Genomic DNA, 23841 nt, shown 5'->3' with positions numbered 1-23841 from the left:
CCTCTTTCCATAGTGGAAGAGGTCGGCTTCAGGAATTTTGTATAAGGAGAATTTGTTTTACAATTGTGAAGTAAAACGTTGTGACTTTAAGAAAACAATCCTGAAAAGAAGTGCACAAGAGGAGAAATTTTTTTTATTAACATGCTACTTGAAAAGAGAATTTGTTTTTACATTTTTTATATTTGTGAAGTAATCATTTTGTAACTTTGTTTATTTAAATAAATCAGAAGTAACCAAAAGTTGTTTCTGAACAAAAGCTTTCCTAGTACTGATTAATAACCCAAAATGCAAATCACAAAAACAAATTAAAAGTCATGAAAATTCATTTAGATTTAGGTTGAAGACGCATCCACCTTAATTATTAAAAAGTATCGATATTGGTATCGGTATCGGCGATACTGGCCCTGTATTTACTTGGTATCGGATCGATACCAAATCTAGCGGTATCGCACACCTCTAACACACACCTCTCTAAGAGCCAGCTTTAACCAGCAGTGTGAAGTCAGAAACCATTAAACCATATAAAAGTGTGGTTTTCATAATTAAAGTCAAAATTATAGATCAAAATGTATTTTTAAATATTAAAATTATTAATTAATTACCATAGCCCATAACGGGAGTAGAACAACTAGATTACATTTCAAAATAAAGCGAAAAGTACAAGTCAATAACAATGTCCTGGGGATTTTTATTAATAATGTATGTATTGATCGCGTTGTTTGTGTTGTTAGAATATTATTTATGCTTTTAAGAGTTTTGTTCCAGTAAAGCAACATTTCAAGGTTTTGACGTGCACAAGCACATCATATTATTCACGTTTTGTGCTTAATTTCTTGATTCAGCTGTTTTATCTATACAACATATATAATATGTAACATAATGCGATATATTTTTCATAAAAAGTTTGTGTTTACTTTTTTGTTTGTTTATTAATTCCAAATTAGCCTTAATATGTTGTAGTTGTTTTGCTGTATAAAATGTTTGTTGTTTGTTTATTAATACCAATTTAATGTTACTGTAAGATGCTGTAGTCGGTTTGCTACCTAATATTTTTGCGCAAGACTTTTAATTTGAAAAATAAAATTAAAACGGCTCTTCTCTGTTGAAGTGTTGTCGGGAACGCGCGTGAGTCTGGGATGTAACTTAGCGTATACATCCGTCGCTTGTTGGACCAGCGTTTATTTAGTTTATTTATTTAGTTACACTACAACAGAATGAATGAGCCCGAAGGACTGCGGTTAAGGAGGTTGAACAGACCTCAAGTAATTAGAGATGAAGCCCATGAACCCCAGTACAAAAGCACAAGGTGAGACAGCCCTACCTGCCTTCTGAAACATTTATATTTCCTTCAGTTTAACTTGTGTCAAATGTGTCCTCTTCCAGTCAGCATCCCTGACATCCCTGCTGGTATGTGTGTGTGTTTCAGCACTTACAGTGGGAAGGTGTTTCGTGTGACATTCCTGACACTAGTGTCTCTCGTGCTCTTCCCACTGCTCGTGCTCGTGTTCCTGCTGGAGTCTCCCATTCATCCAGAGGTGTTCAGGTGAGCTCTCTGCTCTCATTAACCACGCACTGGCCTGGAATGAAACACACGCTGCTCACGTGGGGGAGTTCAGGTGTACAGGGTTTGCTCGGTCATGGAAAACCTGGAAATTTAAGGTCCTAAAATGAATCCGGCTTTGAAAAGTCATGAAGATATCTATGGGGAGTGTAAATGTTCCAACTGCATTTTGCTTACTTGGATAGAAAGTCCTTTTCTAGTAGTCATAGATTACTAAATGATTCATTTGTGGAATAAAACTTATACAATATGATATTACTCACGCAGCAATAAGCGTGTATGTGCATGTAATGGTGTACGAGGGGTGAATAGAGGAATACAGTTGGGACATTGTGTCATACAGATTCCATGAGTTATACTCACTGGTACTAGTCAAGTGATTTACTGTTAAATGTCTTATTACAAGCTGGAAATGTTGCAATACCATAGAAGCCCTATTATATATATATATATATATATATATATATATATATATATATATATATATATAAAATTCTTCTAAACTTCTAAATATATATATATATTAGTGCATAATTGTATAAGTGCATCATCGGGTGTTTTAAAGTTCTCTTTTTCTTTTTGGAATGTTCGAGTTTGGATTTTTGGAATGTTCAGTGTGAACGCACTACTCACTATTTAAACTACAAAACGTGATAGAACAGTGCATAAGTAGAAGATTTGGAACGCACCTATTGACTTTAGAAGACCTGGAAGATAGTGCGTGAATTATATGGACTGATTTTATGTTTGTTTTTAAACCACCTCAGACATTCTGCTGCAGAATGAGTGAAAGGAGATGAGACACATATTTGTTTGAAGCGTTCCTTTAATGCTGATGGAAACCCTCTTTAATAATTATTTTCCGTCTGATCCAATATAACCCTTTCTGATCTGATCTGCGGCCACAGTGTTCTTGAGCCTCATGACAAAATCAAATATAAATATCTTAAGCCAGATCCCACCGTGCTTTCTCATTTCTATTTTAGTTCTGACGGTAGTTTATAATTGATGGCTCTGCAGTTGATATGCAGACATCTCCTCAACAGATGAATGTAAGTCTTGACTAATGTCTGTTCTATTTTTACTGATTAGTCTGAATGAACCCCCTCTGATGACTGGCTGTTACGAGCCCAACCTAAAACTCAGACAGGCCGAGCGACTGTTTGAGGACCTGCTCATCGGCCCAGAATCCCTTGCTAACATTGGAGGTCAGTATTTACAATGCAATGCAGTCCAAGCGTGACCTTTCACCCAGTTTGTCCCAGCTGTTGGTCCGCGTGCACTGATTGAGGTTGTACAGGCCAACGTAGATGAAAGTTGAGCTGACAAGGAGAGTGTGATTGATTAGGTATATTTGTGTAGGGCGCTTGCAGACCGTGACAGTAAATAAGGAAGTATGATATATGGAAGTGTGTGTGTGTGTATATAATTTGGTGTGCTTAAATGACAGCATGTAATGTTTCTGAATCATTCTTGTTTTGCAGATGTTTTCTACACTGGGACGGCGGATGGAAAGATCCTCAAAATCGAGGGAAGGAACATTCATGTGTTAGCAACGCTTGGCAAGCCACCGTGTGGTAAGAAAACCACAAATATTGAACTATTTCCTCAAGCGCCGTGTAATGTCAGAATTCAACACGAGTGACCTTAGTGTTTGAAATGGCTCTGTTGCACAAGACATATACTAAACTATAATGTTAACATTTATAAAAGAAAATGCATCAATCTAGCAAATATATATTATTTATAGTATTTTTTTTAAATGCATGGAGTATGTTTCAATTTATAATATATAATAAGTTTAAATGATTTTGTTATGTGCTCAATTTTAAGTCATAATTATTTTCTTTTATATATTTATATATATATATAAGCGCTAAATTTTTTGCATTTGATTTATGTCACTGGTGCAATACATTAATGCATGTGAAGTGGACATGCATTAATGTAACATATTAAAGCCCTTCATAGAGATGTTTGAATGTTTTCTAAAGTATAGTATAAAGGTGTTTGATTCAGTGGAAATGCTCCTTTCTTTTGCCTGCTTGTGGTTTAAACTGCTGACACAGTGGAAACAAACATTAAATGTGCTTAGGATTTTAATTGTTAACTAGCTCATGCATTTTGCTCCATCAGACGCATTGTTATTTGACATCAGTAGATTTATATTAATTGAGTTATGTTGATTAGATATCATTCAAATAATGCCACCATCAAATGCTGTTATCGTTGGTGTTGAATACCCATCAAGTGACTTGTTTCCTGATTCACAGGCTCTCAGGAGCATGAACACACCTGTGGACGTCCTCTGGGAATCCGGGTGGGTCCTAATGGCACCTTGCTCGTAGCGGATGCCTATTTGGGACTGTTTGAGGTCAATCCTGTCACCGGTGAGCAAAGGGAACCCACATATTCTGCCCTAACATGTCTGCACTCATTTGTAGGAATAATTCAACCAAAAACATGTTCAAAATACACATTAAATGATTATTTTTTCAGCCACATGTTCCAAACCTGTAGTTAGTTATTAGTTTTTTTTTCAGTGAGACACAAATGGAGGAATCGAGGATTTGTTTTCAACAATCATTCATAGTGGCCATCTCTGTGGAGCTGCAATGAACAAGCGCCGTCTCTTTCTGTCTTTTAGGTGAGGTGAAGTCTCTGGTGAGCACAGGGAAGATGATCGGGGGTCAGCGTCTGGGTTTCGTCAATGATCTGGACGTGACTCGGGATGGGAAGAAGGTGTACTTCACGGACTCCAGCAGCAGATGGCAGCGCAGGGACTTCATGCACCTGATCATGGAAGCCACGGCAGATGGACGGTAACTCTTTTATTATTTGGAGCATTGTCACTGATCGTTTTGGCAGTGACTGATGTTGCTCCTGTGCTTGTTTCAGTCTGCTGGAGTATGATACCGAGAGCAGGGAAGTGACCGTGATGATGGAGAACCTGAGGTTTCCAAACGGCATCCAGCTCTTCCCTGATGAGGAGTCTGTTCTCGTGGCTGAAACCACCATGGCCAGAATAAGGAGGTGCTGCTCACTCAACTGCTCTTTGTTTACTTTGATCGGTGATTATTCAGAAACTTGGATAGTGTGTTTTTTTTTGTTTGTTTTTTTTTTAAACATGGGAAGATATTAGCCCCAACATTAGAGCTACACTGACAGCCAAAAGTTAGAAATAAGATCTTTTTCAATGTTTTTGACAAATTTCTTTGACAGAACTTTTATTTGAACAGTAAAACCGTAATATAAGGAAGTTTTATTACGATTTAAAAGAACCGTTTTCTATTCAAATGTATTTTAAAATGTGATTTATTCCTGTGACGTCAAAGCTGTATTTTCAGCATCATTCCTCCAGTCTTCAGTGTCACATGATCCTTCAGAAATCATTCTGATATGATGATGATTTGCTGCTCAAGAAACATTGTTTATTATTGTCACTGTTGAAAACAGTTGAAGAGGTGATGCATTGTCGTTGATTAAAACGTAGTTCAAAAGAACAATATTTGAAATTTGAAACGTTATAAATGTCTCTTTACTTTCATTTTTTGTTAATCATACTCAACTTTTGTGCTCATTCACTGCTCTTGATGGCTCATGTCTGCCGGAGGCACAGGCCGCTCTCCTTACCTGGAGAAATGATGAGTGCATGCCGTTTCAACGGACTCCATCATTAAGCTTCCTGTGTGGAGAGATGCGTAGCATGTTTCTCTTACTAAAGCCAGTGTGGTCTCAGACCTGCAGAAGTGTTCATATTAATGTGCTCATCTGCGATGGTCTGGTGGTTAAATCAGGACTTTTATGTTGACTCGAGGGGTTGCTGATGAATTGGAAGCAAAAGTGTTATGTTGCTAATGATGCCAATGTTGATGGGCTCAGAAAAACCAAACACAGACTGTTCTGTTCTCTTCACAGGATTCATGTTTCGGGTCTCATTAAAGGAGGGATGGATACATTTATAGACAACCTCCCGGGATTTCCTGACAACATCCGGCGCAGTTCTTCTGGTGGATACTGGGTCTCCATGTCCGCTGTGAGACCCAACCCTGGCTTCTCCATGCTGGACTTCCTGTCCCAAAGACCCTGGTTAAAGAAGCTCATATTTAAGGTATTATCATTCATGGTTATTAAAAAAAACCAACATGTTTTAACTTTTCAAATGACATATTTATAGTTTATTATTTTTAATCATTCACAAATGTAAAAAAATGCAACCGCAAAATAAATCAAGACACATTAAGTAGAAAAAAACAGACATTTGTAACGTAGATGTTTATTAAAAAGGTTAAACTAACGGAAAAATACAAAAAATCACTTTTCAAATTGACAAAACAACGGAAATGTATAGAGTAGATGTTTATTTAAATTTTCTTATTTGATTTAGATGTAACATAAAAATAATTATATTTCAAAAAGACATAAATATTTAGACGTTTCTAGCTGTTTATTGAAATGGTTTAAAATAAAGTTAAATGTAAAATAGACATTTACAGCCATTTATTTAAATTAAATGTAAAGGTAAAATAATAAATCACTTCAAATGGACATATGTAAATATTTAAATGGTTAAAAATATAGTTAAATGTAACAGTAACAAATAAATCACTTTTCAAATTTACAAATAGAGATTTAAAATGTCACGTTTTTGTTATTTTCCTTCATTCAAGAACAAGTCCAATGTGAAGGTTTCTTAGGAAACAGTTGCCTCAGTTTTCTGACTATCCTAGTTGGTTTTGAAAATGTTACTGTATATGTGTTTGTGAAATGGATCTGCTCCTCCACGTGTTGTGCGTTCAGCTGTTCAGTCAGGACACTCTGCTGAAGTTCGTGCCGCGCTACAGTCTGGTGGTGGAGCTGCAGGACGGAGGGTCATGCGTGCGCAGCCTCCACGACCCACACGGCATGGTGGCGGCGTACATCAGCGAGGCGCACGAGTACAACGGCCAGCTGTACCTGGGCTCCTTCCGCTCGCCGTATCTGTGCAAGCTGGATCTGAGCAAAGTGTGACACATCACCAGCCATTTCACCCTGGCTTCCACACAAACAGATTCTGAAGCTAACATCAACAAGACTTACTAACAACACAGTCCCTTCGTCTGATCACCGTTCTCTTCATTTAGCTCTGATAGATGCCTGTGCTTTTGTTCCATTAACCCATGTGGGTGACTTTCTTTCTTTTTTTAGAGACGTGCAGTGTGTAATAAGCTCTCTGACAGGCTGTTGTTTTTTTTTTTATCTTAAGAAGTGCCATTACTATTTTAGTTTTTCCCCCTCGTGACATATTTTCTGCAGTTTCTGTACATGCATTATTTGCACCGACTGTCTTCTGGTCCTTAAAATAGAGCTGCTAACAGTTTGTGATACAAGGCACTGTGATACAAAACGAGATGACTGGTAAAAACATTAATAATTTCCGTGGGTGGCATCATCGAGATGCTGTTTAGTGGAAGTGAAAGGGTATTTTGATGTCATTATTAAATGAATCTGCTGAAACACACTACTATAATTATCTCCGGTTCTAGAAATGCTCCGGCGTTTGAATGTTTTGGTTCGTTTTTAATTGAGTGGTTGAAATCACCATTTGTATATGTTGCTGAAACGAGATCTGCGTCACTCTCGGCTGGTTTCGTAGTATTTAGCACACCTTTACACAAGTATCTGCGTGTTTTCAGTTCATATTTACGTCTTTAAGAATTATCAGCAATAATATACGTTAACCGTGGTTCTCAACTGGTGAGGTGTGACCCACGTGATTGGACAACAGTGAGGAAAAGAGAACAATGCTAAACTGAAATAATAAATTAATCAATTTTGGGTAGTTGGGGAAGCAAAATAAATTGGCTTAAAGGAATAGTTCGCTGAAATTTACTGAAAATGTACTCACCCTCAGGTCAACCAAGATGTAGAGATTTGGAGAAATGTAGCATTGCAACACTTGCTCACCAAAAGGTTCCTCTGCAGTGAATGGGTGCCGTCAGAATGAGAGTCTGAACAGCTGATAAAAACGTCCACAAGTAACCCACACAGCTCCAGTCCATCAGTTAACATCTTGAGAAGAGTAAAGCTGCGTGTTTGTAAGAAACAAATCCATCAAGACGTTCAAACTTCAAATCATTGCTTCTTGCTAAAATAGTCCTCCATCCATAATGTTATTTTCTCCAATGAAAAAGTTGTCTCGTCCGAATCAGGAGAGAAATATGCACAGATCAAGCTTTTAGAAACAAAAACAGTCCAAAAATGGATTTCGATGTCAAGAGGAACAACAATGAATGTTTTTTTCACTGGAGGAAGTGTTATTATGGACCTGAAGCTATTTTGGCCAGAAACGATGGTTTGACGTTAAAATGCCTTAATGATCGATTTGTTTCTTACAAACACAGCTTTACTCTTCTCAAGATATTAACTGATGGACGAGTGCTGTGGATTATTGTGTTGTCTTTATCAGCTGTTTGGACTCTCATTCTGACGGCACCCATTCACTCCAGAGGAACCTTTGGTGAGCAAGTGATGTATGCTACATTTCTCCAAATCTGCTCTGATGAAGAAACAAACTCATCTAGGTCTTAGACGACCTGAGGGTGAGTACATTTTCTGTAGTTTAAAGATTACAGAATAATGTTAGCAGCACCAAATTTGAGGGTTTGAAGCCCAGAGAAGGGCAATGGAGTCAGTGGAAGATGTTGAATTCAAGCTTCTGACAAAAATAAGTCATTCGACATTAAAGATTGTGTGTCTCGAACTTGCAGTTGTTTGATCTAAAAATAATTTATGAACAAAAAAAATGTGCTAAATAAAAAAATATATAATATAAATAATGCTTAATGTTGCGTTGTTTTATTAGACATCAAAATATATATTCTAACAATTACATTTTCAAATGTACATCAATGAATGGTTTACTATCAATGCATTTCATTTTAGTTTTAAGAGCAATTTGTCACTTTTTTGTGATAATGCTTTGGTTGCTGCTTCTGAAACAAATCCAGCTGAGACCCACTGTCCCATCAGATGCATGTACCCACCTAATGGCCATATGGAGTTATGAATCTAGGACAAATATGGCATCCACATTCCCAATAACATATAGTAAAAGGGTAGTCACAAAAAAAAAAAAAAATCAATAAATCAGTTCATACAAACCCGTTGGATGTGTGTTTGATCAGTGCTGGTGTCTTTCGAGGGTCAGTTTACTCAAAAGATCTGCGGCTCAAAGGAAAAGAGCTCAGAGATCGAAGCGATGGCCCCTGATACATCACTGAATAATTTACACTCAGAGTCAGTCGACACAAGCTCAGCATCTGATGAACTGAAGCTCTCTGGACTTCATAACCAGCACTGTGGCTTATTTCAGTTCGGTATTAAATTAGCATGACATGCCAGGTGGAGCCATTGAAAAACAATTTGGTGAAAAGGATTTCAGAATGTATAATCAGAATGACATTTAAAATATGTAGTTGACATCATGTTCATCCATGGAACGGACCACACGTCAAAGTGACAGAAGAAGGTCTAGAAGAGAAGAAAAGATCATAAAAATCATATTTATGATTGTTGTTCATAACTTCAAAATATGGTTTAATAAAGCCTTGTACGTATTAAGTCTGGTGATTAAATTATCTTGATATAGACATTTTTTAGGGTTCTCAAAAACTGGAAAAGTTGGGAAATGTGACTCAAAGCTGAATTTAGGCATCCTTACTCCAGTGTTCAGTGTCACATGATCCTTCAGAAATCATGCTGATCTGCTGCTCAATTACTATCGGTGCTCAACTGTTAATAATGGTTATTATTAATAATATTGGAAACGGTTTTTGATTAATAAAACATTCAAAAGAACAGCATTTATTTGAAATAGAAACCTTTAGTAGCATCATCTTTACTTTCACTTTTGATCAACTTAATGTATCCTGAATACATTAATACAGTGAATACAGTATACACTGTGCCAATCCAAAAATAGCTAAATGCTAAGCTTATAATGATCTTAAATGACTGGTAAGAACATTTGTATGAATTAGCCAATGCTCTCCTTAAAAAGCATGTACTGTATGTGAGGTTTGATTCAGAGTTGTGTGGAGTGATGATTCATGATAAAACATGAGTTGCATGGTGATGAGCCAGAGCGGTGTCTTTGAAGATCTGGTGAGAACTACAGTAATGAATGCAGCTCGATCACAGTGAATCATGGAGGATGATGGGAGGAGTCTTTCAGCTGAAGAGCTACCAACAGTCAATTAATGCTTTGGAGTAAAAGAGAAGATTGCAGAATTGCTTGCTCACGACAAGTTTAGATCAAATTGTTATCTAAAGAGAATCTATCAGATGTTATTTTTCAACAAGGAAATGCTCCTGTCTGCACAGACAACCAAGAACTGACTTGAGATCAAGTGCATCAGGCTCATGTTTCGGTCGGGGGTCATAGTCCAGATTTGAATATTTAGTCTCATATTAAACTCTTGCTAACTATTTATAATTATTATAAAGCCATCAATATTAAAGGGAAGCCATGAATATTCTTCCTGTAAAAAGTAGTGTGCAAGTTTAAACACACCGCTTATACATTTAAATACAACCAAGTTAAAGGCTATCAGGTGACACTGAAGACTGGAGCAATGATGCTGAAAATTCAGCTTTGCATCACAAGAATAAAGTCTGTCTGTGATTTAATGAAGAATTCAGAAAACTGAACACTTATTTTGGCTTCACAGAGTTACTTCAGAAGCAGAAAGCCATTTGAACTTCTCTAACTCCATAGAAAAGCAGTCTTACCTGCCGTAACCGACTGTCTGTCTGGAAGGGACAGTTGTTGAGGTCATCAGTGTTGCCCCTCTTCCTGCACATGGTCCGTGAGATCTCCACTTCCAGAATGTAGCGGATGCCTTTGACTATCTATAGCAGAGCAGAGATCGGATGACGCATGTACACACACACACACACACACACAGTGAGACGTATGGGCATCTGGAGTTATACCTGTCTCTTCGCATCATCAACAGCTGATGCTTTGAAGAGGAAGGCATCGTTGGATTTATTATTAAATGAGTAGGTTCCAGTCAGGACGGCCTCCTTCACCCCAGTGTCATTCTTGCTGACGTTCTGTAGAGTTCCTGGGATTGGTTTGCTGACAAATGCATGGACTGGAACTTTCTCTTTAGTCAAAGAAGAAAAAATGCAAACATTAGTCATTTTTGCACAGCTCTTTATACAAAAGAACATCATATTATGTGTTGCTCAATTACAGACAATAGCCATTTAAGTGACCATATAGTTCATCCTTCCAAGAAAACACACAAAACTAAACAAACATCTTCATCTACAAACAAATAAGAAAAGAATTATAGGAAAAGCTTGTCTTACCGAGTGAGCATAAGCCTGCTAAGAAAAGCAAGACTAGAGCCTGATAAGAGACCCTCATGTCTGTTGAAGTTCTCTCAATTCTACTCAGCAACTTCCTGTTCAGCAACACTTCAACCACCAACTGTGTGCTGCAGTCCTCTAGAGGGAAGGCACATTTCCCATTGGTCAGCAGTATTGTTTCCTACGTGGACTCTCAAAGGCCTTTTACACAGGAACACAGGTGAAGTCAATTGACTGCTAATTACTGCTGGAGTACAATGTGATGTTCCTTAAAGATGCTGCAAAACTAATATTTTTGATATTTTGATATATTGATTTTTTTAGTTTTGATAGTTCCAGATAGTTCCAAGTGCGTGTAGAAGTTGAGGGTTTGCTTCTAGAAATATGAAACATTGTAGAGACCACCGAAATCAACAAGAACAAAGAACTGAATCCTTCCTCAGACTGAACTGAAAGAGGTTGTGTGTTGAAATGCTTTGAAAGATGCAAGTGAACTCCTGTGGTTTCCTCCCACATCCGGTGATGAAATTAGCAGATAAGAATAAACGCTTACATGTGAGTAGTGCATCTGAATGTTGATTTATTGGCTGAGCGGAGTAAAACTGTGTTGATTTGTGCTAGATTAGAGATCTGCATCTCTGCAGTCAATAATATTCAAAATGAAACTGTAGTTGCGACCCATTTTTTGTCAAGTCACCTTAGCGCTTTATGCAATACAGATTGTGCCAAAGCAGCTTTGCAGTATTAAACAGGAAAAACGAGTCAGAAAACAGTCAGTTATTCAGTTAAAATTAGTTCACTGTTGATTCATTGATGTCATCGTCCAGCTCAGTTCAGCTCTCTTCTAATAGTGTCTGTGCAGTCAAGCCAACAATGACAAAGGAGACGGTGGCAAGGAACCAAAACTCAATCGGTGACAGAAATGAAGAAAAAAAAAAACCTTTGGAGATACCAGGCTCGGTCCTCCTCTGTCCAGACGAAGCCAGCATGGTATGGTTTATTAATTCCAGGCTGCAACGCAAATCGGATTGAGCAGAGGACTCGTCTGGTTCTCGTGGTCTTGTGAGGTCGTCTAGAGGTCGTCTCTAAGTGCTGATCCACCCTCTGGACTGGATCCGGGTGACTGCAGTGACCCTCTGATCTGGATACAGACTGGATCTGGTGGCTACAGTGACTTCGGAATAAGAATAAAACAGACTAATATTAACATAGATGCCATTCTTCTAACGATGTAGCGAGTACATCTGGTGTTATGGAAAGTGTTACGGTTCTGGTTTACCAAATTAATGCAGCCTTACATATGAATTATAGTAAAGCAGTAGTGTGTTATGTGTAAGCCAGATTAAAATAATAAATAATCAGGCTAATTTGGACTAGCTGGAGTTGTGCACAAAGCAAACACCCAATAAATCATTACAAGAATCTAACCTTGAGGTAATGAACGCATTAATTAATGTTTCGTCATTTGACATTGAAAGCATAGCAAATATATATATATATTAATAATTAACACCTCTGTTTTTTTTTTTGTTTTTTTTTTGTCGTTTTTTTAGAATTAGGCCAGGCTGCAAAGAAATGTAAAGCGGAGTATCAGCAGCATAACAGTGAAAGCTAACACCATGTTTCTTGTTGATAGTTGTTGTAAGTGTGAAAAGCAATGGTCCTAGTACTGAGCCTTGTGGTATTATGCATTTACGCACTTCTACAAATTGATCATGGTCAGATAAGTATTATTTGAACCATTCCAAAACAATTCCATTAATGCCAACATAATTTTCCAGTCTATCCCTTAACCAAAAAGTAGAATACTTCAAATGTATTTTACTAAGTATACTTAAGTAAAGGTCAGGTATATTTTTAAGTATACTTTATGTATCAAGTATACAAATATCAGTGTTCTAGAAGTATACATGTAAGTGTACTGTTTCAATACTCCTTGGGACTAAATTGGGCCACCTTCTAATAAAAGTATACTTTTAAGTACACTCTATATATAATGGTAGCAAACCTTAAGTACACAACTAGTTTACCTCTATGTTTGTAGTTTGTACTGCAATTATACTAAAAGTGAACTTATAGATCTACTGACAGTTTACTAATTGAATACTTTGTACATTTTGAAGTACAGTCTCAGTAAACTACTAGTTCAGTAGTTTTATACTGCAAGTATACTCATACGTTTTCTTTAAGTGAACTTTACATCATACTTTAAGTATACTACATCACTATTTAGGTTTGAATTTGTATATAATGCTTCATGCACTTTTTTTAACACTTTAACGAGGGTAAGTTTAATAAAAAATAAAGAAATAACATCGATCAACACCCCATAACTTGACTAATTATTAACTCTTCATTGGTCAACATTTTATTCTATAACGTTACAGTTTTGATGCTGATTCATATCAGATGAATCGTGTTAGATAACGTGTTAATATCGGTTTCCTTTTCTTCTTCACTTGTGTTTTCTTGGAAATTATGTGCAGAAGATGTGTATTAGTGCCCTCTATCTTATAATAATGAAAACATGAATTCTAGGAATATAGCTCAAATCTATTTAGAATTTTAGTAAGTATAAGTCAAGTATACTTAAATGTCTTTTTAAGAATATTTTTGTGGAGTACATTTCTGAGAAGTAAATAAAAAGTAAACTAAAAGCATAATTTTCCTATTTTTAGTTTAAAAGAAATATACAAATAGCATACTTGAATAAACTTCTTTTTCGTAAAGGATTCAAAAGAATGTTGTTCAAGTTTATTTTGTATAGCTCATTTACAATATAAATCATTACAAAGAAACTATTTTTACAAGTATTTTTACAATATTTAGTAGTAGCTTATAAGTGGTGACTGTCAGTTTGTGCACATATGACAGGATTTTTTAGAAAAATTAATACAAGACATAGTCAGCCAGACGATGAACATTATTAACAGCAATTATTATATGATGCAATCACACTTGTAGCAATATTTGTTAGTTCTGTTTGTTGATTCAGGGCTAGCATCAACTGGGGTCCTCTGAGGGCTCAGCATCATCTCTTCTCAGGTGTTCTGGATCCAGACTGGAGCTTGTGGCAAAACAGAGAAACAAATAGAGACATCATTAGCATAGCTGCTGTTCCAACAAACTAAATTAATTAGTTTATCCAAAGAAAAAGAGTAAGAATGCACATTTGATCAGATGCAACTGCAGTCACAATTTATGAGATGCATTATTTGAATGCTTGGCAAAAGAGATGTGTTTTTAATCTAGATTTAAACGGAAAGAATGTGTCTGAACCCCGAACATTATCAGGAAGGCTATTCCTGAGTTTGGGAGCCAAATGTAAAAAAGCTCTACCACCTTTAGTGGATTTTGCTATCCTAGGAACTAACAAAAGTCCAGCATTTTGTGAACTTAGGGAATGTAATGTGGTAGAAGACTAGTTAGGTATGCAGGAGCTAAACCATTTAGGGCCTTATATGTAAGTAATGATAATTTGTAACTGATACAGAACTTAATAGGTAGCCAGTGCAGGGATTGTAAAACTGGGGTAATATGATCATATTTTCTTGACCTGTTAAGGACCCTAGCCACTGCTTTTTGGACTACCTGTAGCTTGTTTATTGAAGAAGCAGGACAACCACCTAGAAGTGAGTTACAATAAACCAGTCTAGAGGTCATGAATGCATGAACTAGCTTTTCTGCATCAGAAACAGGTTACATGTTTCGTAGGTTGGCAATGTTTCTGAGATGGAAGAATGCTGTTTTTGTAACATGGGAAATATGGTTTTCAAAAGACAAGTTGTCTAATATAACACCCATATTTTTAACTGTAGAGGAAGTAACAGTACATCGATCTAGTTGCAAACTATAGTCTACTTGATTCTGTGTACTGTTTTTTGGTCCAATAAGTAATATCGCTGTCTTATCCGAATTTAATAGGAGAAAATTATTGGTCATTCAGTCTTTTATATTTTTAACACTGTTAGTTTAAATAATTTAAAAGTTTTATCTGGTCTCGTTGAAATATAGAGCTGAGTATCATCAGCATAACAGTGGAAACTAATCCTGTATTTTTTTATAATATTACCAAGGGTCAACATGTACAGTATATTGAAAGTAAAAGGGGACCTAGGACGGATCCTTGTGGCACTCCATATTTTACTGATGATAAATGAGATGACACCCCATTTAAGTAAACAAAATGGTAGCGTTCGGACAGGTAGGATCTAAACTATCTTAGAGCCTGCCCTTAAATACCTGCATTGTTTTGTAATCGATCTATGAGTATGTCATGATCTATGGTGTCGAACGCAGCACTAAGTAAAGCTAGCAATGAGATGCATCGTTGATCTAACGCAAGAAACCTGACTGAAAGTCTTTATACAGATCTTTTTTTTCTTTGCAGGAAGGAGCGCAACTGAGCAGACACAATTTTTTCAAAAAATGTTAGAAATAAATGGAAGATTTGAAATGGATCTGTAATTTGCCAGTTCACTAGGATCTAGTTTTGGCTTTTTAATAAGAGGCTTAATAACAGCCAGCTTAAATGGTTTTGGGACATGACCTAAAGATAACAACAAGTTAATAATATTGAGAAGCAGTTCTTCGGCTACAGGTAACAACTCTTTTAGTAATTTAGTGGGTACAGGATCTAATAAACATGTTGTTGGTTTAGATGCAGTGATAAGTTTATTTAGCTCATCCTGTCCTTATAGCAGTTTATCTTTGGGTGCGATGGATGAAACTGAAGTATTAGACGCTGTAGAATCTAAATTCGCTATTGTATTTCTAATGTTATCTATTTTATCAGTGAAGAAATTCATAAAGTCATTACTATTAAACGTTGATGGAATATTTGAATCAGGTGTCGTCTGGTTATTTGTTAATTTAGCCTCTGTGCTAAATAAAAACCTTGGATTGTTTTGGTTATTTTCTATGAATTTGTGTTTATGCTCTGCCCTAGCAGTTTTTAGAGCCTGTCAGTGGTGTCAAAAGTATTGGCATTCATTACTCAAGTAGAAGTATAGATACTAGGGTTTAAAAAGACTTTTGTAGAAGTTGAAGTATCAACTCAAGCTTTTTACTCAAGTAAAGGTGTAAAAGTACTGGTTTAAAAAACTACTTAAAGTATAAAAGTAAAAGTAATGTAAGGAAAAAAAATGCCATTAAGAACAAAAGCTTGGGCCGTGCCACAAGGGCCTATTGTGCACTACCCCACCTCCTCAAAAAAACATTTTTCTAAAGGCCATAATGACTATAATGTTATATTAAAATGTTCATGTTGAAAAATTTGGGATGCACTAGGCTACCTGTTTCAGCCGCATATATGCCCATTGAAAATGAACTCATTTTAGTACAATGCAAATACATTAAAGAGCTAGAGATATGATGACTAGTTGCCAATAAGTATTGTTATGGTGCAAAAAGTCAAACTTCAGAGGCATGTCATCAATAACCTTGAATGGAATGTAAATGTACATCCAAGCTTAGCTGCAGGACTCTGTGAGGGCAATGGACAAGAACATTGGTGCAGGCTAAAAACAATTACTCTTGTGTGGTTGACTATTTACAATAAACATTATAGTGCTGTCAAAATGAATGATTAATCTAAGTGATTAATCAAAAACTAAAAATGAAAAATAACTCATAATCCTGATACCTTCTTGATTGATAGCTTCTTGTATTCGGTACATACGTCTGCTATGTCCAGTGTTCGGAGGGTAACGAGTTACAAAGTTGATATAGAGCTTCACAGTCCCACCCACAGCCCGAGAGAGCTCTGGTGCCGGAAGTAAATTTCCCATTCATTTCTCCCATTCACTTTCGGAAAAATCCGTATCTAAAGAGTTTTAGAGCATGTGTGAGGATAACCAGCTACGGCTGAACTCATAAGCATATAACATATTATTTCAAGTGAAAAAATTAAGACAAAATCCAAAAAAAGTCAAAGGTACAAGACTGTGTACATATTTTCATTTCGAGCGCAGGAACTACTCATCCCATAAACCACCGCGCCCCATTGAATTCGACTGAAGCCACAACTGCGAACGAGGCAACGAGCCTTTTGAGCGACATCCAAATCTGATGACGGCCGCTCGCGCGAACTTTTTCCTCCAGTGAATTTTATTTTATATAGTGAATGTGCAGTAATAGCAGTTCTTTCAGTATTAATTGTGTAAATAAATAGTGTTTTATATATGTATTGTGTATTGATTTTTATTTTATCATCGTGTATTTTATATTGTGTGCGTGTTTGAAAGTGGTTAACGATAACGTCAGCAACATGGTGCAGTGCTTTATACCTGACTGCAATCACCGCTCAGTTGTCAACACTTGTCGTTGCCATTACACAAATGTTCAGTAAATGCACAAAAAGGTATGTCTAGGCTAAATATTGTTTTGACAGTGGCATTATAAAATGCTTGATATGACTCATTTCATATGGAGGCTACAGTAGCCTAGCTAAAGTGGACGATAATGCTAACTAAAGTTACCAACCTCCCTGCAAAACTCTCAATGGCAGCCAAGGAGATCATGATTGCACTGATAAGTCTACCGTGCAAAAACGCAACACAGGTTTTTATTTTATTTTATTTTTTTATTAATGATCTTCAGTCTTCACGGACCTTCGAGGGGTTTAACCAGACGGTTACACGAGCTCCACCAATCAGATACATCACTGTGGGATTGTGGGATTGTTCAGGATTGTGGGTAATGAAGTACTTAGCCAAGACATCGCGAATAAAAGGCATTTATATCAAAACAAGGTTAGTGCCCCATGATCTTTTTACGTTTATATGAGCATATACTGTCGCTTAGTACAGCCATAGCTGGTTTTAAGTCTACCATGTATGGTTACGTTTTAATGGCTTATACCCCAAATGTCAATGCAGAAATTGCATTGAATTTTTAGTTCCGGCACCAGCTGTGGGTGGGACTGTGATGCTCTATAGCCTAGATATCACAACATTGTCATTTGCGTCATCAATCGCAAACGATAATTTATTAAAACGTCTCACTACCCAACTACCTACAGTAGCTTAATTTGTGGAGGACGAAGAGAAAGCACCCATTTGGCAAATGAGCCAGTAGTGAGAAATAAATAATAACTTTTAAGTAGGGTCCAGTGCCTTTTCGATACTTTTAAAATGGTACTGGCGCCTCAACGTGCCTGAACCGATACAAAAAAAAAAAAAAAAAAGAACTACAAAAAAAACTATGGATAACATTAAAGAACATTACAAATATTTAAAATAAATCCATAGCTTTCACCTTGGATGCTCTCATTTCCCAAGTTGTGCTTCCCTTAATCTAAGGCTAATAAATGTATTTCACAATCTGGGTCATTATTTAATACAAAAGTACACATAATGTTTCTACTGTATCTCTGTCACTCACTCTGATATTTAGTTAAGATGAGTGCTGTCTGTCACTGTCTTAAATCAGTTCTGTGAATGACTGTATGCTCATTCTTTATAAAGTAGCAACAATCTCGTTTTTAAAATACAGTACTGTGCAAAAGTCTTATGGAAAAGAAAGAATAGTGTTTTCACCCCAAAAAAGGGTTTTAAGCCAGTTATTTATATCTTTTGCTGCAATGTGTCTGTAGGACAGTAGTTTGCCATTAATTTTAATAATAATCTAGTGCGATTTTGAATGCACAAGGAGTTTGACAATGGCAAAATGAATGTTTGGAAATGTAAACTGATATTTTATACTGACACTACAGCAAAATATATAAATAACTGGCCGAACACCATTCTTTTAAGTGAAAATACTGCCTAAGACTTTTGCACAGCAGTGTATGTATAAAGTACGTATGATTAAATTAAGTATATTTAAATAAGTGTAATTAAAGTATGTGTTCGTTCATATGTGTTAAGGGCTAGATTGTCGCTGGAGGAAACAGCTGTTTCGTGATTAGCGGTGACAAGCGAAACTTTACAGTAGATGAGAAACCGACTGATCGTGACCTTTTGTAAACTGTATTTATGACAAAGAACTTCACAGATACAGATATTCTAACAATCTATCGGTAAACACACACCTTGTGTCCTCTGTCTCTGTTTGAGCTCGCGCTGCTCCACCGCGGTCCGCGGATTGAAGAGCGCGCTGAAAGACGGGAGGAGACCGGACTGACGCCGGTTTCATTTGAAATTTAAGCGGACTGACTCTGAGGCGATCGGATACCGGTTCCAACCTACTTTTAAGAAATATATTGTTTGATAAACGAATCCAAAACTGTCTATGCCCTTGCTGGAGTGTGATGTGATTTGTGTCATGTGCAGGTGTGATGGATCGCGTACGGACCAATAGGGTGTCGGAATGGTATATGTTTATACTTATCATCCAACCACAATCAAATTCACTCCATCCTGATGGCGCGATTTATCTGGATAGGTTTTTTTTCTTTCTCTCTCTCTGAACGATAACAATCCGGAATGAAATAGCAGTAACGAAGCTATTTTTTAAAATGTAAGGAGTAGAAAGTACAGATACTTGCGTGAAAATGTAAGGAGTAGAAGTAAAAAGTCGGCTGAAAAATAATTACTTAAGTAAAGTATAGATACCCCAAATTTCTACTTAAGTACAGTAACGAAGTATTTGTACTTCGTTACTTGACACCTCTGGAGCCTGTCTATAGCTGGACATTCTGTTTTTCCATGCAATTCTAAAAACTTGAAAAACCAAGTTAGTTTTTCTCCATTTGCGTTCAAGACTACGAGTTTCTTTCTTGAGAGAGTGAGTATTACTATTATACCATGGCACAGTACGTTTTTCTCTAACCTTTTTCAGTTTGATGGGGGCAACAGTTTCTAATGTATTAGAGAAAATAGTGCCCATGTTGTCAGTCATTTTGTTTAGTTCATGTGTATGTTTGGGTACAAATAGCAGTTGAGATAGATCAGGCAGGTTATTTGCGAATCTGTCTTTGGTGACTGGAACAATAGTTCTGCCTAGACGGTATCGCTGCGAAATATAGTTAATATCAGTGATATGCAGCATGCACGATACAAGGAAATGGTCTGTAACATCATCACTTTGAGGTATGATATCTATAGCAGTAAGATCGATTCCATGCGATATAATTAAATCTAGTGTATGATTAAAACGATTGACTCCGAAATAGTTTATTAGGTCAGTAAACGCAAGTCCTAATGCATCATTTGTATTATCAACGTGAATATTAAAATCTCCCATGATTAGCACCTTATCAACTGTAACCAGAAGGTCTGAGAGGAAATCTGCAAATTCTTTTAGGAATTCTGTAAACGGCCCTGCTGGTCTATACACAGTAGCCAGAGCAAGAGATTTAAAAGATTTCTTTTGCAGTTGTGGTAAATAGTGTAGAACATAGTATTAAGATTCAGTAGTACTAATAGAGAGCTACAACCACGAATGGATGATAAGAGCAGGTCTTTTTTTAACTCTGATATGAGCTGATAAGGTCTAAATCCTGATTGGATACCATTTTTCTCTAAGAAAGAACATAATTGTGAGGAGAAGACCTTTTCTAGTATCCTTGACAGAAATGGAGATTTGAGATCGGTCTGAGAACTAATTATCCAGGATCAAGTTGTGTTTTTTTTTTTTAATGAGAGGCTTAATAACAGCCACACACACAGCTATTTTTGGCAAGTTATTTTATTTTGACAAAAGATTATGAATGTTATTTTTCCTGATAAATCATACAGAGTAAAACCAGCAATTACAAAACATCAAAAGAATTAAAAAAAAAAAAAAAAAAAAAAATAGAATTATGACATTTAATTCAAAACTGCTATAAATGTGTATATACATCTCCCATCTATATACATTGTTATTAAAAAATGCACGTACATGAGTGTTTTTGTGTTTGTTGACCAGTGTACTTACTCACCCTTGACTTCCTCTTAATACTCAGTCAAAGTTATGACTAAGGAAACCAGTATAGTTTATTTTGATTTCCACAATTTTTTTCTGTTTTTTTTTTTAGAGGAAGTCGTGGTCTAAGATGTTTATCTGCTCTATTACAGGCTGAACTGGCCTTAAACAAAAATATCTGTAGCCATTTGAAATTAGATGCAATCACTGCTTTTAAAACACATTTAAAAAAAGAGGCTACATACATGTAGCATAAGCATTTTTATTATTATTATTATTTAAATTAAATTGCATAATTTCAAGATTTAATGCTAACAAAATGGTCCGATTTTAGCTTTATGAAATTATGCTAATAATGCAAATTCGGTCTCTGACAGCAGGTGGCGCTTATGGAACAGCTGCATTGCATTTCCTTGGTCACTGCTGTAACCAAAGCAATGCTGAAACAATACTACTTAAATATGAATTATACAGAGGTAAACTAAACGAAAATGTCATCAGAAATGTTCTGAAACCAGTCAGTTCCTTTCAGAGTTGCATTAATATTTTATTTTTGAATTTAATATTCAATATTTTGAATTTACTTTAATTTTGCAAACAGTGAGCTTGCTCTGTCTGGTACAGTAAGTGCTTGCTGAAGAGAGGTATGTCAAAATTATAAGACATAAAGTCAAAATGTTGACATAAGTCAGAAAAAGACAGTACTTTGATAAATCATAATTACCACGAAAAGTCCAGATTAAGTCAGTTGTAAAATAAAAGGTCAAAATGAGATAAGTAAATGATGAGTTATTTGCATGGAAGCCCATTTACTACACATCAGGAAACATGTTTTAGTTAATCATAATTCATTCTCATCATAATTATGAGATAAAATGTTTTAAAAAGTCAACGAAGAGATCAAGTTGAAATTAAGAGATAAAAAAAAATTGCAATTCTGAAATGCAAATTATATTATAATACCAAATAAACACACACAGATATGTACTACATATCACACATGAGACTGCTATTGTCAGAAGATGCCACCATTCAGTTTTGGTTACATTATAATTACTATGGAAATCCATAAAGCATGCTTTGGCAAATAGAAAAGTCATAATTAATGGTGACAATGAGTGAGTCTTAAGTGTTAGTTATTAAATCATTATTGATTAGTAAAAAAATAAAAATAAAAAAGATTCATTCAGTAAAAAAATAAATATGACCAGTGAGCCTCATGAGTCATTGAATCATTCATTCCAACGATTAATTTAAAACAATGATTCATTCAGGGGGGAAAAAAAGGTCTTTACTAGCATTACTGTGTGTTGCTTGGGGACATGGAGCAAACACAGATATACAGGTAGCTGGAAATAAAAACCACAGCACAATTGTGATGTTGATATGATGTTCGGCATGATTGCATGTGATATTGCTTTCTAAAGTAACTCACAATATTGGTTATCTTGCATTTTAGAGACAATCTTAGGTTTATCATATATGGTTTAGTTTATATAGTAATAAAATATATATATTTTTATACATCATGGTTAATCCCTATGAAAATAACGTTTGAATGAGTCACATTTACAGGCTCCATTATGTGTCTGAAGGAGCTGTCTAAGTTTGTATTCATAACCTGCAGATGGCACTGTGTCGATAGAGGTGCATCCTGTTTCCTCATCCTGAGGAGAAATGTGGCATCTTATCTGCTCACTTCTGCTTCTGGACACTTCTCAGCTCACAGAACTTGAAGGATGGTGCTCATATCAAGTGTTTATCCTTGTGCTGAGAACATGTAAAGGCTTGTTCCAGCCATTTCTCAATCTAGCCTGAAGAACGGCTGCTGCACTTCAAGAACTGAAGGCTATTTTTGTCTTAACAGAGTCCAGATCATTACAAAACGCTGAAATCACTATCCGTCTGTTGTTGCTTGTCCCATGTTAATAGCTTCTTTTGACATCTACAAATATGAAGATCAGTTATTGCATTCATTTTCTGTTCAACATCTTGTTGTTTTAACATGAATCGAATTCAAGAGTTAAAATATATATGTTAAATAACCTAAAATGTCACATTCAGCAGCCTTATCTTTGATATGAAAGGATGACATGAAAAATAACAAAAACCCCTCTTTTTTTAATATTGGTGAAACGGTTTCAAGTGGTTCAAACACTTTCTCTCCCAATGCTGAACAAATGCTAAGGAATATTTCCCTTTAGTAGCCTGTGATCAGAAAACATAGATACCTAAAGGTCTGCATGTAGAAAATCTGTTTTATAAACGTAGCTTTTCGTTCTGTTGTAATGTTAGATGTGTTGCTTAAAAGCTCTGCTGCAGAAGTGTACTTGAAGGATGAGAGCTTCAGTGTCTTGGTAAATCGAGAAAACACTTTGTTTCCACACCAGCAATGAACGAGATCTCACTTTGTGTTTGTAAATGGAGTAAGCGGTGTCTTTTTATATCTGTCTGCCTGCAATGCCCTAACAACGACTCACATCAACCTGGCAACATACTTTTGAACACCTACATGTAACAAATAGCTAGAACAGACCACAAACCCTTTACACAGACCTAGAATTCAGCAACACATAGAAAACCCTTGCGACCGTCTGCCTCAGTGTGAGCCTTTTAGACTGCATGGCCCCCTACTGTTCAAGACCATATATATGAATACAAAAAAAAAGAAAAGAAAAATCATAATAATAATAATAAAGTAGATTTGTCAGTTACACAGAATAGTGATTGACAGAAATCACATGAGATGTGCTGCAAAATATATATATGAAATTATGCATATGCTAAAATGCATATTCAACCAAGTGCATATAAACATTGAAGGAAAAGGGCATGCAATGTACATACACCTCACATTAAGAATCAGTAAAGTGTAAGTGACGAATTAACCCTTGGCATTTAAACCTAAACCACTGAAAGAAGTCTGTGACACTTACAGCTTATTTTAAAGCTTGTTTTGTCTTATTCTACATTATTTTAAGCCTTTTACAGCCTCTTTGGAAGTACAGCGTATTTGCACCCAGGCATAGCAATCTAAGCAAACACTCAACATACAAACTTAAAAAAATCTG

General features: G+C 36.1%; 2 protein-coding genes across 3 annotated transcripts; one reads left to right on the top strand and one right to left on the bottom strand.

Annotated features, from left to right (window-relative positions):
• The first annotated feature begins 1095 nt into the window (after positions 1 to 1095).
• Positions 1096 to 8703, top strand: LOC128026503 (adipocyte plasma membrane-associated protein-like). 2 transcript variants are annotated; one of them, XM_052613740.1, is made up of 9 exons: positions 1096 to 1306; positions 1427 to 1543; positions 2654 to 2769; positions 3046 to 3138; positions 3835 to 3951; positions 4209 to 4383; positions 4460 to 4594; positions 5480 to 5672; positions 6362 to 8703. In XM_052613740.1, the coding sequence occupies exons 1-9, from the start codon at positions 1215 to 1217 to the stop codon at positions 6569 to 6571; spliced, it is 1248 nt and encodes a 415-aa protein (XP_052469700.1). In that variant the 5' UTR covers positions 1096 to 1214; the 3' UTR covers positions 6572 to 8703. The 2 variants fall into 2 exon arrangements, with proteins under 2 accessions (XP_052469700.1, XP_052469701.1); XM_052613741.1 differs by having other exon boundaries at positions 1124 to 1306; positions 1384 to 1543.
• Positions 8377 to 11100, bottom strand: LOC128026504 (cystatin-F). Its single transcript, XM_052613742.1, has 4 exons — positions 10922 to 11100; positions 10538 to 10713; positions 10334 to 10453; positions 8377 to 9073 (listed from the first exon to the last, which is right to left on the bottom strand). The coding sequence occupies exons 1-4, from the start codon at positions 10977 to 10979 to the stop codon at positions 8981 to 8983; spliced, it is 447 nt and encodes a 148-aa protein (XP_052469702.1). The 5' UTR covers positions 10980 to 11100; the 3' UTR covers positions 8377 to 8980.
• Between the last annotated feature and the right edge of the window lie 12741 nt (positions 11101 to 23841).

The sequence above is a fragment of the Carassius gibelio genome, chromosome A13 (assembly GCF_023724105.1).
Source record: "Carassius gibelio isolate Cgi1373 ecotype wild population from Czech Republic chromosome A13, carGib1.2-hapl.c, whole genome shotgun sequence".
Lineage (NCBI taxonomy): Eukaryota > Metazoa > Chordata > Actinopteri > Cypriniformes > Cyprinidae > Carassius > Carassius gibelio.
The sequence above is the reverse complement of the archived record's forward strand: the minus strand, read 5'-3'. Positions and strand labels throughout refer to the sequence as shown.

What these genes read in the sequence shown, in the direction of transcription:
- LOC128026503 (XM_052613740.1), top strand. Translation starts at nt 1,215, where the DNA reads ATGAATGAGCCCGAAGGACTGCGGTTAAGGAGGTTGAACAGACCTCAA. An exon ending in GCTTGGCAAGCCACCGTGTG is followed by an intron (nt 3,139 to 3,834) that starts GTAAGAAAACCA and finishes CCTGATTCACAG; the next exon opens with GCTCTCAGGAGCATGAACAC. An exon ending in GAAGCCACGGCAGATGGACG is followed by an intron (nt 4,384 to 4,459) that starts GTAACTCTTTTA and finishes TGCTTGTTTCAG; the next exon opens with TCTGCTGGAGTATGATACCG.
- LOC128026504 (XM_052613742.1), bottom strand. Translation starts at nt 10,979, where the DNA reads ATGAGGGTCTCTTATCAGGCTCTAGTCTTGCTTTTCTTAGCAGGCTTA. An exon ending in TTGATGATGCGAAGAGACAG is followed by an intron (nt 10,454 to 10,537) that starts GTATAACTCCAG and finishes GCTCTGCTATAG; the next exon opens with ATAGTCAAAGGCATCCGCTA. An exon ending in CAGACAGTCGGTTACGGCAG is followed by an intron (nt 9,074 to 10,333) that starts GTAAGACTGCTT and finishes CTTCTCTTCTAG; the next exon opens with ACCTTCTTCTGTCACTTTGA.